The 11665-nt window shown below is 54.8% G+C and overlaps 1 protein-coding gene across 1 annotated transcript; it reads left to right on the top strand.

Annotated features, from left to right (window-relative positions):
* Positions 1 to 6576: 6576 nt before the first annotated feature.
* LOC127475722 (uncharacterized) lies at positions 6577 to 11345 on the top strand. The gene is made up of 7 exons (XM_051797780.1): positions 6577 to 6759; positions 7591 to 7629; positions 8354 to 8455; positions 9018 to 9031; positions 9421 to 9522; positions 10182 to 10251; positions 10927 to 11345. Exons 1-7 carry the CDS (start codon positions 6679 to 6681, stop codon positions 11212 to 11214), a joined length of 696 nt encoding a protein of 231 aa, XP_051653740.1. The 5' UTR covers positions 6577 to 6678; the 3' UTR covers positions 11215 to 11345.
* The last annotated feature ends 320 nt before the right edge of the window (positions 11346 to 11665 follow it).

The following is an 11665-nucleotide window of genomic DNA, read 5'->3' as shown; positions in this document are numbered from 1 at the left end:
CCAGCACTATTTTTGTCTTTCTCCATTTAGCTGTCTTTCAATTTTTTTAACTTCTCCCCATGTGCCCTCTAGCCCTTCATGACCTCCCCCCCATTTTTATTTCCTCTGTCTCTCTGTCCTGTATTCTAAGTATGCTTTTTCTTTGTTAGATACTCTCATTCCAGGTCCCTGTCCCTATGTTTTTGTTTCTTCCCTCTCTGTCCCACAGCCCATTTTTCTCTTCACCATTCTCTGTCTGTCTTCGTCTGCCCATAATTTAATTCTCTCCCCTTTAGCTCATCGAGGGTTTTGTGGTATTTATCAGTCAATCTCTGTTCCCTTCGCTGTCCTCGTTTTAAAATCCCTCCCTCTCTGCCCTTTGGCCCATTGCTATTCTTTGTTTGTCTCCATCTTGTTCATTCTGGTTCCCTCTCCCTTCTTTCTCCCTGGCCTGTAGCCCATCGCTGTTTTCTCCCTCTTCTGCCTCATGTTCTCTGTGGCTCCCTCTTCCTATTTTTTTCCCCTCTTCTCTGTCCTGCAGTCAGTTGCTGGTGTATTTGGTTTACATGGCAAGGCATCATTACCTGGCAGTGCAGGCACAGTCTGCAAGGGAGGGTTCAGTGAGAAGACACCAGGAGTTGCCCCCATGATGGGCACAGCCAGTTCCGGCTGCAAGATGGATCTGCTGCTGGTCAAAGACAATGACATCAGTAATGCTGCCACTGCCTCTGTGATGGCATGTTTAAGAAGGGCTAAAAAAGGCTGCACAGAAGCTGTGACAGAGAAAAATATCCACAACCATTTCTTCCCTGTATGTCACAGATTCTTCCTTACAGCCCCCTAGGTATTCTCCCCGATGGCTTCTTTGCCCCAGTAGTCATGGTTTTTAAAAAGCCTTTTAATGTCTCTGCATCTCATTATTTGTCTTGGTTTTGTGCAGTGTGTGTCTATGTGTGTTTGTGTCTGTATTGGAGTTGCTCTGCCTGTGGCCACAGCAGTGAGAACCTGCAGAAGAATAAACACCGGATTCCTAATTTTTTAGTTCATTCTTTAAAGTTTTATGCTTTACTCTCATTTACTAATCGAGTGAGTGAGAGGTGCAGCAGCAGTGCGAGGGCCAGAGCTGTTGGATGGGTCTGGGAGCACAGATTCTGACAGCCGCGTCCTGCAGCAGCGCTGTGGAGAAGGGATGAGACATCTCCTGGCACTGGCCAAGAGTGTTTACTTTTATGCAAAGAATGCATTCAGAATCATACCAATTAGTCTTAAGTGTTCAAATGGCTCTAGCTTTTAAAAGACATATTTCAAGCTTACCAGTTCACCTAGAATCTGCCTTCAACTCAACTACTCTTCTATCCCTTATTCTGACAGAATTCCTTTACTACCTTTAGTATTTTTATTTAATATGCTGAAATATAATCTGGGATTTTTGTTGTTCAGATCGGGGACTGCAGGCCGGGGAAGCGACAGGCAAGTTGCTCGCCTCTGCGGAGAAACTTGCACCTGCGTGCCGCCGCAGGGGAGGGTTCGGATGTGCCCTGGCATTGCACACGTACCACACCCCCCCGCGGGGAGGGTCTGCGCTGCCTCGGGGACCCTGTCTGTGCTGCCGGGAGAGAGAAATCCTTTGGGAAGCTGGGCTGGAAACAGCAACTCTGTGAATTGCTCAGCTTTTTCTAGGCAAGGGCAGGTTTTAGGGAAGAAAGGCCCGTACGCGCGAAAGGCGCCGCGGGTCTCGCCAAGGGGGGGGGGGCGCGCGGCTGCAGCGCCGCGCGCGGCTGCAGTGCCGCTCCCGGCCGTGTCCGCCAGGCGGCGACTGTGAGGCAGGGCCCGGCGCTCGGCGGCGCTCTTGCAAGCGACGCCCCTGGCAAAGCGGCGCTGCTTGGGCACTGCCGGCCTTCCCCCAGAGTACCCGGGCTGGCCCAGCACCTGGCCAAACCTCTTAGGGAAGAGGCAAGGAACAACTGCGCTTGTTCTGCCGTTTCTTTAGCCAGGGACTGGAACACAGACAAAATCAAGGGGCTCTTTGACCTGTGCAGGCTCCGAGCATTTTGCAGCCTTCCTTAGCAGGGCATTCTCACCCTCTGAAAAGCTGAAAGGCTTTACCATCTGGAGACGCGCCTGCAGCTGTGCAGATTAATGTAGTTTCTTTTAGGAAACGAAGGGGAGGTTTTCCTGTTGGGAGCCTAAATACCGAGTCTACTCTGCTTTTTCAATCAGGTGACGAAGCTTATGGAAGAAAAGACCAAAGGCCTCGAGGTGAGTACATTCTACCGAGTTCTGCTTTTCTGGCATCGGTTTGGGAAAATCCCGTGAAATTCTAAAAAGCTTCTCTCCGTGTTTTCTAGTTGTTTTTTTCAGCCTTGGTGTAAGTTTCATGTAGAAAAGGGCATAGAATTATTAGAACAGAGAAACACGACTTTCTCGGGAGAGATGGAAGAAAAGTCTGCTGATTCCAGTTCTGCTTTTCTTGTCTTCCCTTCGACTGTCATTTTCTCTCCCCTGCTGTTCAAATAGGCAGCAGTTAATTGCTCTGTTGAAGAGTTTGCTGTCCTAAGTATCTGCCAAATTGATGCCTTCAACTCAAGATAGCACCTGCTCCTTAGTTACAAAAAGTTCCTCACAGGAAATGTTCAGGCGTGCCCATAAATCTCCTCGCTGTTTGTTTGGGAGAACAGGGTTTTCTCCTCTGTAACAGAATAGTCGTGGCATTTGCTATGGAATGCTGGTGGCAATCTAGTCAGAAGAGGACCCCGTGCTTCACTAATTTTCCCTTTTTGTTGTTGGGGGCGACTTCTTCCCAGGCATGTTATTCTTGACCCCCCGGGGCAAACGGAGGTGTCAGCGTCAGGAGCCATCCTAACTGAGGCCCTGGGAGGTCAGTGCTTTTTGTGTGACTGGACGGTGAAGCTGTCTGTGGGAATGACCTGGCTATGGCTCAGTGTAGTCCTAATTAAGATGTCTTTTACTCCGTGTTCCCAGGCTCCCTCTTTCCCTTCGGTCACCGTGGGTGTGCCGGACGCCTCTGGCAGGACTAACCCTGTGGCTTTTATGTCCAGCGTGCTGTGCTGTGTGTGCCTGCAGGTAAGAAAAGCTGGGAGTGCAGTCCCTCTGCTTCGATTGCTGTGTCTCTTTGGGAGTGATTTTGGAGGGGAATCCCAGAGCGATTTGGTTTGAAGGGGACCTTCAAAGGCCAGCCTGTCTTGCGTGGGCAGGGACACCTTCCCCTCCCATCCCCGGTTGGATGCTCCAAGTCCCATCCAGCCTGGCCTGGAACACTTGCAGGGATCCAGGGGCAGGCTCAGCTTCCCTGTGCAGTGTGCTCTGATATCTCTCCACTGGCATCGTGAAAAATTTTGTCAGCACGTTTTGTGTGACGATGGTAAGCGGGACCTGGGTGAAAATTGGGGGTCTCTGAGGTGCAGAGGGAAATAATTCTCCTTTGAAGTCCAATGTAATTCAGTTTTGCACGAGTCTTGTCTGCCTTACGTTTGAATTGCTTTCTGTTCTAGGCAGTTCTTTTAAATTAAACTTTTGTGTCTCCCCCCCCTCCCCAGTATCTTGTGCAAGACAAAGCTACCTTTCCTCGTGGGAACGGACTGGCCGGGCTTTGGCAATCTGGCCCCTCGAAAGACTAAAGTGACCTCTTCCAACAGGGGAAGACTTTCTGGCAAGCGGTGCCAGGAAGAACTGGAGTTTCTGGAGAATAAAAGCTGGAAGCGTGCCCCTGAAAATCCCCAGCCCTGGGTGGTCAGTGGTCTGACTTGCACGGACCGGTGGCCTTGGCCAGGAGCGGTCCTGCGGGAAGCGCCTTTGCCCAGGCTGTAATTTTAATTTCCCTTGGATGCTTGGCAAAGCCCCTCTGGGTGAGCCCCAGTGCCTGGCAGGAGCAGAGCGGGCTTGCAGGGAGGTATTCACCTGGTCAGCGTCAGGAGCCATCCTACCTGAGGCCCTGGTAGGTCAGTGCTTTTTGTGTGACTGGACGGTGAAGCTGTCTGTGGGAATGACCTGGCTATGGCTCAGTGTAGTCCTAATTAAGGTGTCTTTTACTCCGTGTTCCCAGGCTCCCTCTTTCCCTTCGGTCGCCGTGGGTGTGCCGGACGCCTCTGGCAGGACTAACCCTGTGGCTTTTATGTCCAACGTGCTGTGCTGTGTGTGCCTGCAGGTAAGAAAAGCTGGGAGTGCAGTCCCTCTGCTTTGGTTGCTGTGTCTCTTTGGGAGTGATTTTGGAGGGGAATCCCAGAGCGATTTGGTTTGAAGGGGACCTTCAAAGGCCAGCCTGTCTTCCGTGGGCAGGGACACCTTCCACTGCCCCCGTTGCTGCGAGTCCCGTCCAGCCTGGCCTGGAACACCTGCAGGGATGGGGCAGGCTCAGCTTCCCTGTGCAGTGTGCTCTAATATCTCTCCACTGGCATCGTGAAAAATGTTGTCAGCGTGTTTTGTTGGACGACGGTAAGCAGGACCTGGGTGAAAAGGACCTTCTCTTAGGTGCTGGGAGAAGGACTCGTGCGGGCACCTCCAGAGACAGCGGGAACGGGAGCGTGCTGCGGAGAAGGAAAATTTTAGGGGTTGGGTGCCGAGAAATTTGTCCTTCCCTCGCCCTGTGCTCTGCACTTAGCAATGGGTCGAGTGCAGAAGTTTCCTGGGGACCCTGGGAAATGATGCCGGGTCTGCTAAGAAAAGTGGGGCCAAAGGAGCAGGACCTGGGTCTGCCAGCATGGGAGAAACAAGGGACGGGTCATCCTCTGCCTCCAGGAGGGAGGGCAGCAGGAAAGGCCATGGACTAAAGCACTGAAGTGCCGTTCCCCAGGGAGCCCCTGCCCAGCACTGAACTTGCTTCTGCACTTGCTGTCCCTTTCCCAGCGGAGCCGAAGCGTCGGGTGCGGCTGCCGGGGGGATGGAGCTGCCAAGGATAAACTGGGAGGGTGTTTGCGAGGGAAGGGGGTAGAAGGAGCTCTTGATGTGCTTTTTTTACTTCTTCATCCCGCAGAATTGCCACGAGAGGAAATACTTCAGAGGGGCTTCCCTCCAGATAAGCCCTGAATATGCCAGGAGGTTTCAGCCGGGAGGAAAGGAGCTGTGGAAGAAAAGCAGCCTAAAAGTAGCCAGTGGGGATCATCAGGTTTTCCAGCCAAGAAGAACAAGGAGAGAGATGAGGGAATGTGGTTCCAATTCCTAATGCTTTGGTGGGTGCAGGAATGTTTTCTGTGTGTTTTCCAGTCTTTTTGGATTCCTGGGATGATTTTAAAATGATGGCTTTAGCAATCAACTAAATCGCAGATGTTGTTTATGAGAGGAAATGATGCCAAATAAATGCAGAGTTTTGGGTCAGTTTTGGGGATGATTTGGGTCAGTTTTTGGGGTCAGTTTGGGGTCATTGTTTGGGTTGATTTGGGTCAGCTTTTGGGATGATTGGGGTCAGTTTTGGGTCAGCTTTTGGGATGATTGGGGTCAGGTTTTGGGGTCAGTTTTGGGTCAGCTTTTGGGGTGATTTGGGTCGGTTTTGGGTCAATTTTTGGGGAGCACTGGGTGTTACTGGGGAGCACTGGGTGTTACTGAGGGTTGTTGGGGAGCACTGGGTGTTACTGGGGAGCACTGGGAGAGAAAATGAAAAATAAAGAGAATAAAAAAATAAACGAAACAAAGAAGGAAATATAAAAAAGAAAGGAAAAATTAAAAAAAAAAAAGGCAAAAAAACTAAAAAGGAAATAAAATGAAAACGAAATAAAAGAGAAAAAAAAAAAAAAAGAAAAAACCCCTTCTTGGGCACCCCGTTTCCTCTCCTCCCCCCCTCCGAACCGTAAATTGCGGGGTCGTCACCCCTAAAATGTGAGAAGGGGACCCCAAAATGTGGGTGAGGGAACCCCAGGGAGCCGGAAAAGTGGAGGGGGAGCCGCAGTAAGAAAGCGAAGCCGGGCGGTCGGGCGGCGGGGTGGGGGGGCAAGCCAAGGTGGCGACGCCGGCGCATGCGCAGTCGTTGGCAAGACGCCGGCGATCACGTGGTACGTAAGGGCAGGCAGGAGAGGGACCGGCGACGCATGCGCAGTGGCTCTCGTGCCGGTGCAGCGTTCCCTGCTCGAGTTAAGGGCCGGTTCCGGCGGCAGAGCGGGACTCGCGGTCTCCCGTCTCTCCCGGGGTGTGTGTGAGGGGAATAACGTGAAGATTTCTTGGGGTGAAAGCGCAGAAATTAGCGAGGAGGGACGCTAATTTGGGTAAAGTCGGTCACCGGAAGTAGAGAGCGACCGGAAGTCCGCCAAGCCCACAGTAAAGATGGCGCCGCCAGGACCGGAATGACAACACTAAAGATGGCGGTCCCTGCCCGGAAGTCCGCCAAGCCCACAGTAAAGATGGCGCCGCCAGGACCGGAATGACCACACTAAAGATGGCGGCGAGAGGCCCCCTCGCCTCAGAGAGGCGTTTATCCTGTTGCCTGATCTCCGCCGCGACCCGGACCCCCACCCCGCGCCCGCAGCGCCGTCTCGCCGCGCCGCTTCCCGCTGCGGGGACAGGGCGGGGCGCTCGGCGGCGCCGGGCGCGGGCGGCAGGTTCGTGGGCGGCGGCATGCACTGGCGCGGGCAGCCCCCGTCTCAGGACCCCACGCGCCCACGCCGCGCCGCGCCGCGCCGCCCGCTCGTCCCGCTCCGCTCCCGCCCCCGCTCCCACTCCCGCCCCCGCTCCCGCTCCCGCCGTGCCCTGGAGATGCTATCGGGGCTGCGCCGCCGCCTTCCCCCCCCCCGGAAGCGACCCACGCTGGCAGATCCGACGGAGATCGGCCCCGGGGTAAGCTGGGCGCGTCGGAGGGGGGGGGCGCGGCCGCTCTTCTGCCTCTCCGGCGGCCATCGGGGACTGCAGGCCGGGGAAGCGACAGGCAAGTTGCTCGCCTCTGCGGAGAAACTTGCACCTGCGTGCCGCCGCAGGGGAGGGTTCGGATGTGCCCTGGCATTGCACACGCACCACACCCCCCCGCGGGGAGGGTCTGCGCTGCCTCGGGGACCCTGTCTGTGCTGCCGGGAGAGAGAAATCCTTTGGGAAGCTGGGCTGGAAACAGCAACTCTGTGAATTGCTCAGCTTTTTCTAGGCAAGGGCAGGTTTTAGGGAAGAAAGGCCCGTACGCGCGAAAGGCGCCGCGGGTCTCGCCAAGGAGGGGGGGGGGGCGCGCGGTTGCAGCGCCGCGCGCGGCTGCAGTGCCGCTCCCGGCCGTGTCCGCCAGGCGGCGACTGTGAGGCAGGGCCCGGCGCTCGGCGGCGCTCTTGCAAGCGACGCCCCTGGCAAAGCGGCGCTGCTTGGGCACTGCCGGCCTTCGAAGCCCCGGAGTACCCGGGCTGGCCCAGCACCTGGCCAAACCTCTTAGGGAAGAGGCAAGGAACAAGTGCGTCTTTAACCAGGGACTGGAACACAGACAAAATCAAGGGGCTCTTTGACCTGTGCAGGCTCCGAGCATTTTGCAGCCTTCCTTAGCAGGGCATTCTCACCCTCTGAAAAGCTGAAAGGCTTTACCATCTGGAGACGCGCCTGCAGCTGTGCAGATTAATGTAGTTTCTTTTAGGAAACGAAGGGGAGGTTTTCCTGTTGGGAGCCTAAATACCGAGTCTACTCTGCTTTTTCAATCAGGTGACGAAGCTTATGGAAGAAAAGACCAAAGGCCTCGAGGTGAGTACATTCTACCGAGTTCTGCTTTTCTGGCATCGGTTTGGGAAAATCCCGTGAAATTCTAAAAAGCTTCTCTCCGTGTTTTCTAGTTGTTTTTTTCAGCCTTGGTGTAAGTTTCATGTAGAAAAGGGCATAGAATTATTAGAACAGACAAACTAGACTTTCTCGGGAGAGATGGAAGAAAAGTCTGCTGATTCCAGTTCTGCTTTTCTTGTCTTCCCTTCAACTGTCATTTTCTCTCCCCTGCTGTTCAAATAGGCAGCAGTTAATTGCTCTGCTGAAGAGTTTGCTGTCCTAAGTGTCTGTCAAATTGGTGCCTTCAACTCAAGATAGCACCTGCTCCTTAGTTACAAAAAGTTCCTCACAGGAAATGTTCAGGCGTGCCCATAAATCTCCTCGCTGTTTGTTTGGGAGAACAGGGTTTTCTCCTCTGTAACAGAATAGTTGTGGCATTTGCTATGGAATGCTGGTGGCAATCTAGTCAGAAGAGGACCCCGTGCTTCACTAATTTTCCCTTTTTGTTGTTGGGGGTGACTTCTTCCCAGGCATGTTATTCTTGACCCCCCCGGGGCAAGCGGAGGTGTCAGCGTCAGGAGCCATCCTACCTGAGGCCCTGGTAGGTCAGTGCTTTTTGTGTGACTGGACGGTGAAGCTGTCTGTGGGAATGACCTGGCTATGGCTCAGTGTAGTCCTAATTAAGGTGTCTTTTACTCCGTGTTCCCAGGCTCCCTCTTTCCCTTCGGTCGCCGTGGGTGTGCCGGACGCCTCTGGCAGGACTAACCCTGTGGCTTTTATGTCCAGCGTGCTGTGCTGTGTGTGCCTGCAGGTAAGAAAAGCTGGGAGTGCAGTCCCTCTGCTTTGATTGCTGTGTCTCTTTGGGAGTGATTTTGGAGGGGAATCCCAGAGCGATTTGGTTTGAAGGGGACCTTCAAAGGCCAGCCTGTCTTGCGTGGGCAGGGACACCTTCCACTGTCCCCGGTTGCTGCGAGTCCCGTCCAGCCTGGCCTGGAACACTTGCAGGGATCCAGGGGCAGCCTCGGGTTCCCTGTGCAGTGTGCTCTGATATCTCTCCACTGGCATCGTGAAAAATTTTGTCAGCACGTTTTGTGTGACGATGGTGAGCGGGACCTGGGTGAAAATTGGGGTTCTCTGAGGTGCAGAGGGAAATAATTCTCCTTTGAAGTCCAATGTAATTCAGTTTTGCACGAGTCTTGTCTGCCTTATGTTACAATTGCTTTCTATTCTAGGCAGTTCTTTTAAATTAAACTTTTGTGTCTCCCCCCCCGCAGTATCTTGTACAAGACAAAGCTGCCTTTCCTCGTGGGAACGGACTGGCCGGGCTTTGGCAATCTGGCCCCTCGAAAGACTAAAGTGACCTCTTCCAGCAGGGGAAGACTTTCTGGTAAGCGGCGCCAGAAAGAACTGGAGTTTCTGGAGAATAAAAGCTGGAAGCGTGCCCCTGAAAATCCCCAGCCCTGGGTGGTCAGTGGTCTGACTTGCACGGACCGGTGGCCTTGGCCAGGAGCGGTCCTGCGGGAAGCGCCTTTGCCCAGGCTGTAATTTTAATTTCCCTTGGATGCTTGGCAAAGCCCCTCTGGGTGAGCCCCAGTGCCTGGCAGGAGCAGAGCGGGCTTGCAGGGAGGTATTCACCTGGTCAGCGTCAGGAACCATCCTACCTGAGGCCTCGGTGAGTGCTTTTTGGACGACTGGACGGTGAAGCTGTCTGTGGGAATGACCTGGCTATGGCTCAGGGTAGTCCTAATTAAGATGTCTTTTACTCCGTGTTCCCAGGCTCCCTCTTTCCCTTCGGTCGCCATGGGTGTGCCGGACGCCTCTGGCAGGACTAACCCTGTGGCTTTTATGTCCAACGTGCTGTGCTGTGTGTGCCTGCAGGTAAGAAAAGCTGGGAGTGCAGTCCCTCTGCTTTGGTTGCTGTGTCTCTTTGGGAGTGATTTTGGAGGGGAATCCCAGAGCGATTTGGTTTGAAGGGGACCTTCAAAGGCCAGCCTGTCTTCCGTGGGCAGGGACACCTTCCCCTCTCATCCTCGGTTGGATGCTCCAAGTCCCATCCAGCCTGGCCTGGAACACTTGCAGGGATCCAGGGGCAGCCTCGGGTTCCCTGTGCAGTGTGCTCTGATATCTCTCCACTGGCATCGTGAAAAATGTTGTCAGCGTGTTTTGTTGGATGACGGTAAGCAGGACCTGGGTGAAAAGGACATTCTCTTAGGTGCTGGGAGAAGGAGGACTCGTGCGGGCACCTCCAGAGACAGCGGGAACGGGAGCATGCTGCGGAGAAGGAAAATTTTAGGGGTTGGGTGCTGAGAAATTTGTCCTTCCCTCGCCCTGTGCTCTGCACTTAGCAATGGGTCGAGTGCAGAAGTTTCCTGGGGACCCTGGGAAATGATGCTGGGTCTGCTAAGAAAAGTGGGGCCAAAGGAGCAGGACCTGGGTCTGCCAGCGTGGGAGAAACAAGGGACGGGTCATCCTCTGCCTCCAGGAGGGAGGGCAGCAGGAAAGGCCACGGACTAAAGCACTGAAGTGCCGTTCCCCAGGGAGCCCCTGCCCAGCACTGAACTTGCTTCTGCACTTGCTGTCCCTTTCCCAGCGGAGCCGAAGCGTCGGGTGCGGCTGCCGGGGGGATGGAGCTGCCAAGGACAAACTGGGAGGGTGTTTGCGAGGGAAGGGGGTAGAAGGAGCTCTTGATGTGCTTTTTTTACTTCTTCATCCCACAGAATTGCCAAGAGAGGAAATACTTCAGAGGGGCTTCCCTCCAGATAAGTCCTGAATATGCCAGGAGGTTTCAGCCGGGAGGAAAGGAACTGTGGAAGAAAAGCAGCCTAAAAGGAGCCAGTGGGGATCATCAGGTTTTCCAGCCAAGAAGAACAAGGAGAGAGATGGGGGAATGGGGTTCCAATTCCTAATGATTTGGTGGGTGCAGGAATGATTTCTGTGTGTTTTCCAGTCCCTTTGGATTCCTGAGATGATTTTAAAATGATGGCTTTAGCAATCAACTAAATCACAGATGTTGTTTTTGAGAGGAAATGATGCCAAATAAATGCAGAGAGAGAGCATGGAATCATCCTGGGATCCTGGAGTGGTTTGGGTTGGAAAGGATCTCAGGGATCATCTGCTTCCACCCCCTGCCACAGGCAGGGACACCTTCTAATAGACATCCAGCCTGGCCTTGGCCACTTCCAGGGATGGGGCAGCCACAACTTCTCTGTGCCAGGACACCTCCCCACCCTCCCAGGGAAGAATGTCTCCCTTATGTGCAATCTTTCCCTTTCTTCTCTGCAGGAAGTGGGCTGGGACAAGGGAATTGGCTCCCACGAGGCTGAGGATCAGAGCGGGCTCTGCACAGGGGACGACTTCCACTTCCGAACGGGGAAGGGCACCTTCGTGCCCACCCCTGGCAAACTGGGACAGAGTAACATCTGCCTGCTGCTGGCTGGAGTTCCCGTTGGCTCTGGGCTTTCTGTCCACGGGCCAGGGATCATGGCCAGAGTCCTTCAAACCTGGGGAACAGTGGCCTTCACACCATCCCTGCAGCCCGTCCAGGCCAGGATGCTGCCCATCGGCCCCTGATCGCAGGTGGATGTAGAAGTGATGGTGTTTAGGGAATGCTGATTGTATTTCCCTGACTTTAGCCATGTGGTCATTAAAAAGAGAAAAATAACAAGTCTATGGAAATCCCCTGCACTTGGGAGCTTGCAGCACTCTGGATTAAACTTGGCTCTCTAACGTTAAAACTGTGGGCGAGGGGCGGTGGCCGAGCAGGGCCAGCGGCGGGGCCGGACGGGGCCGGCCCGGGGGTCCCTTCCCCGCGGGGTCGCAGCCGCGGGACCCGCCCCCGCCCCGCGCGGCCCCTCCCGGCGCGCCCCGCCCGTCCTTGGGGGCTGCGGCCGCTCCCGGCGCTGCCGAGGCTGCCGGGGAGGGACCGGCCTGTGCTGGGGGCACGGGGTTCGTTCCTTGGGTTCGAGGGCGGCAGCGGGAGCGGCGCTGCGGGGCGGGACGTGCGGGAGGTGCCGGGTGAGGG

Source organism: Manacus candei, unplaced genomic scaffold (genome assembly GCF_025592945.1).
Source record: "Manacus candei isolate 608988 ecotype Guabito, Panama unplaced genomic scaffold, ASM2559294v1 h1tg000047l, whole genome shotgun sequence".
NCBI classification, from domain to species: Eukaryota; Metazoa; Chordata; class Aves; order Passeriformes; family Pipridae; genus Manacus; species Manacus candei.
This window is presented reverse-complemented; position numbering and strand designations above follow the sequence as displayed.

Bases quoted from the DNA above. Each gene is read 5' to 3' on its own strand.
- LOC127475722 (XM_051797780.1), top strand. From the start codon at position 6,679: ATGCTATCGGGGCTGCGCCGCCGCCTTCCCCCCCCCCGGAAGCGACCC. The intron at 6,760-7,590 runs GTAAGCTGGGCG...TTTTTCAATCAG, and splicing joins CGACGGAGATCGGCCCCGGG to GTGACGAAGCTTATGGAAGA. The intron at 7,630-8,353 runs GTGAGTACATTC...CCGTGTTCCCAG, and splicing joins AAAAGACCAAAGGCCTCGAG to GCTCCCTCTTTCCCTTCGGT.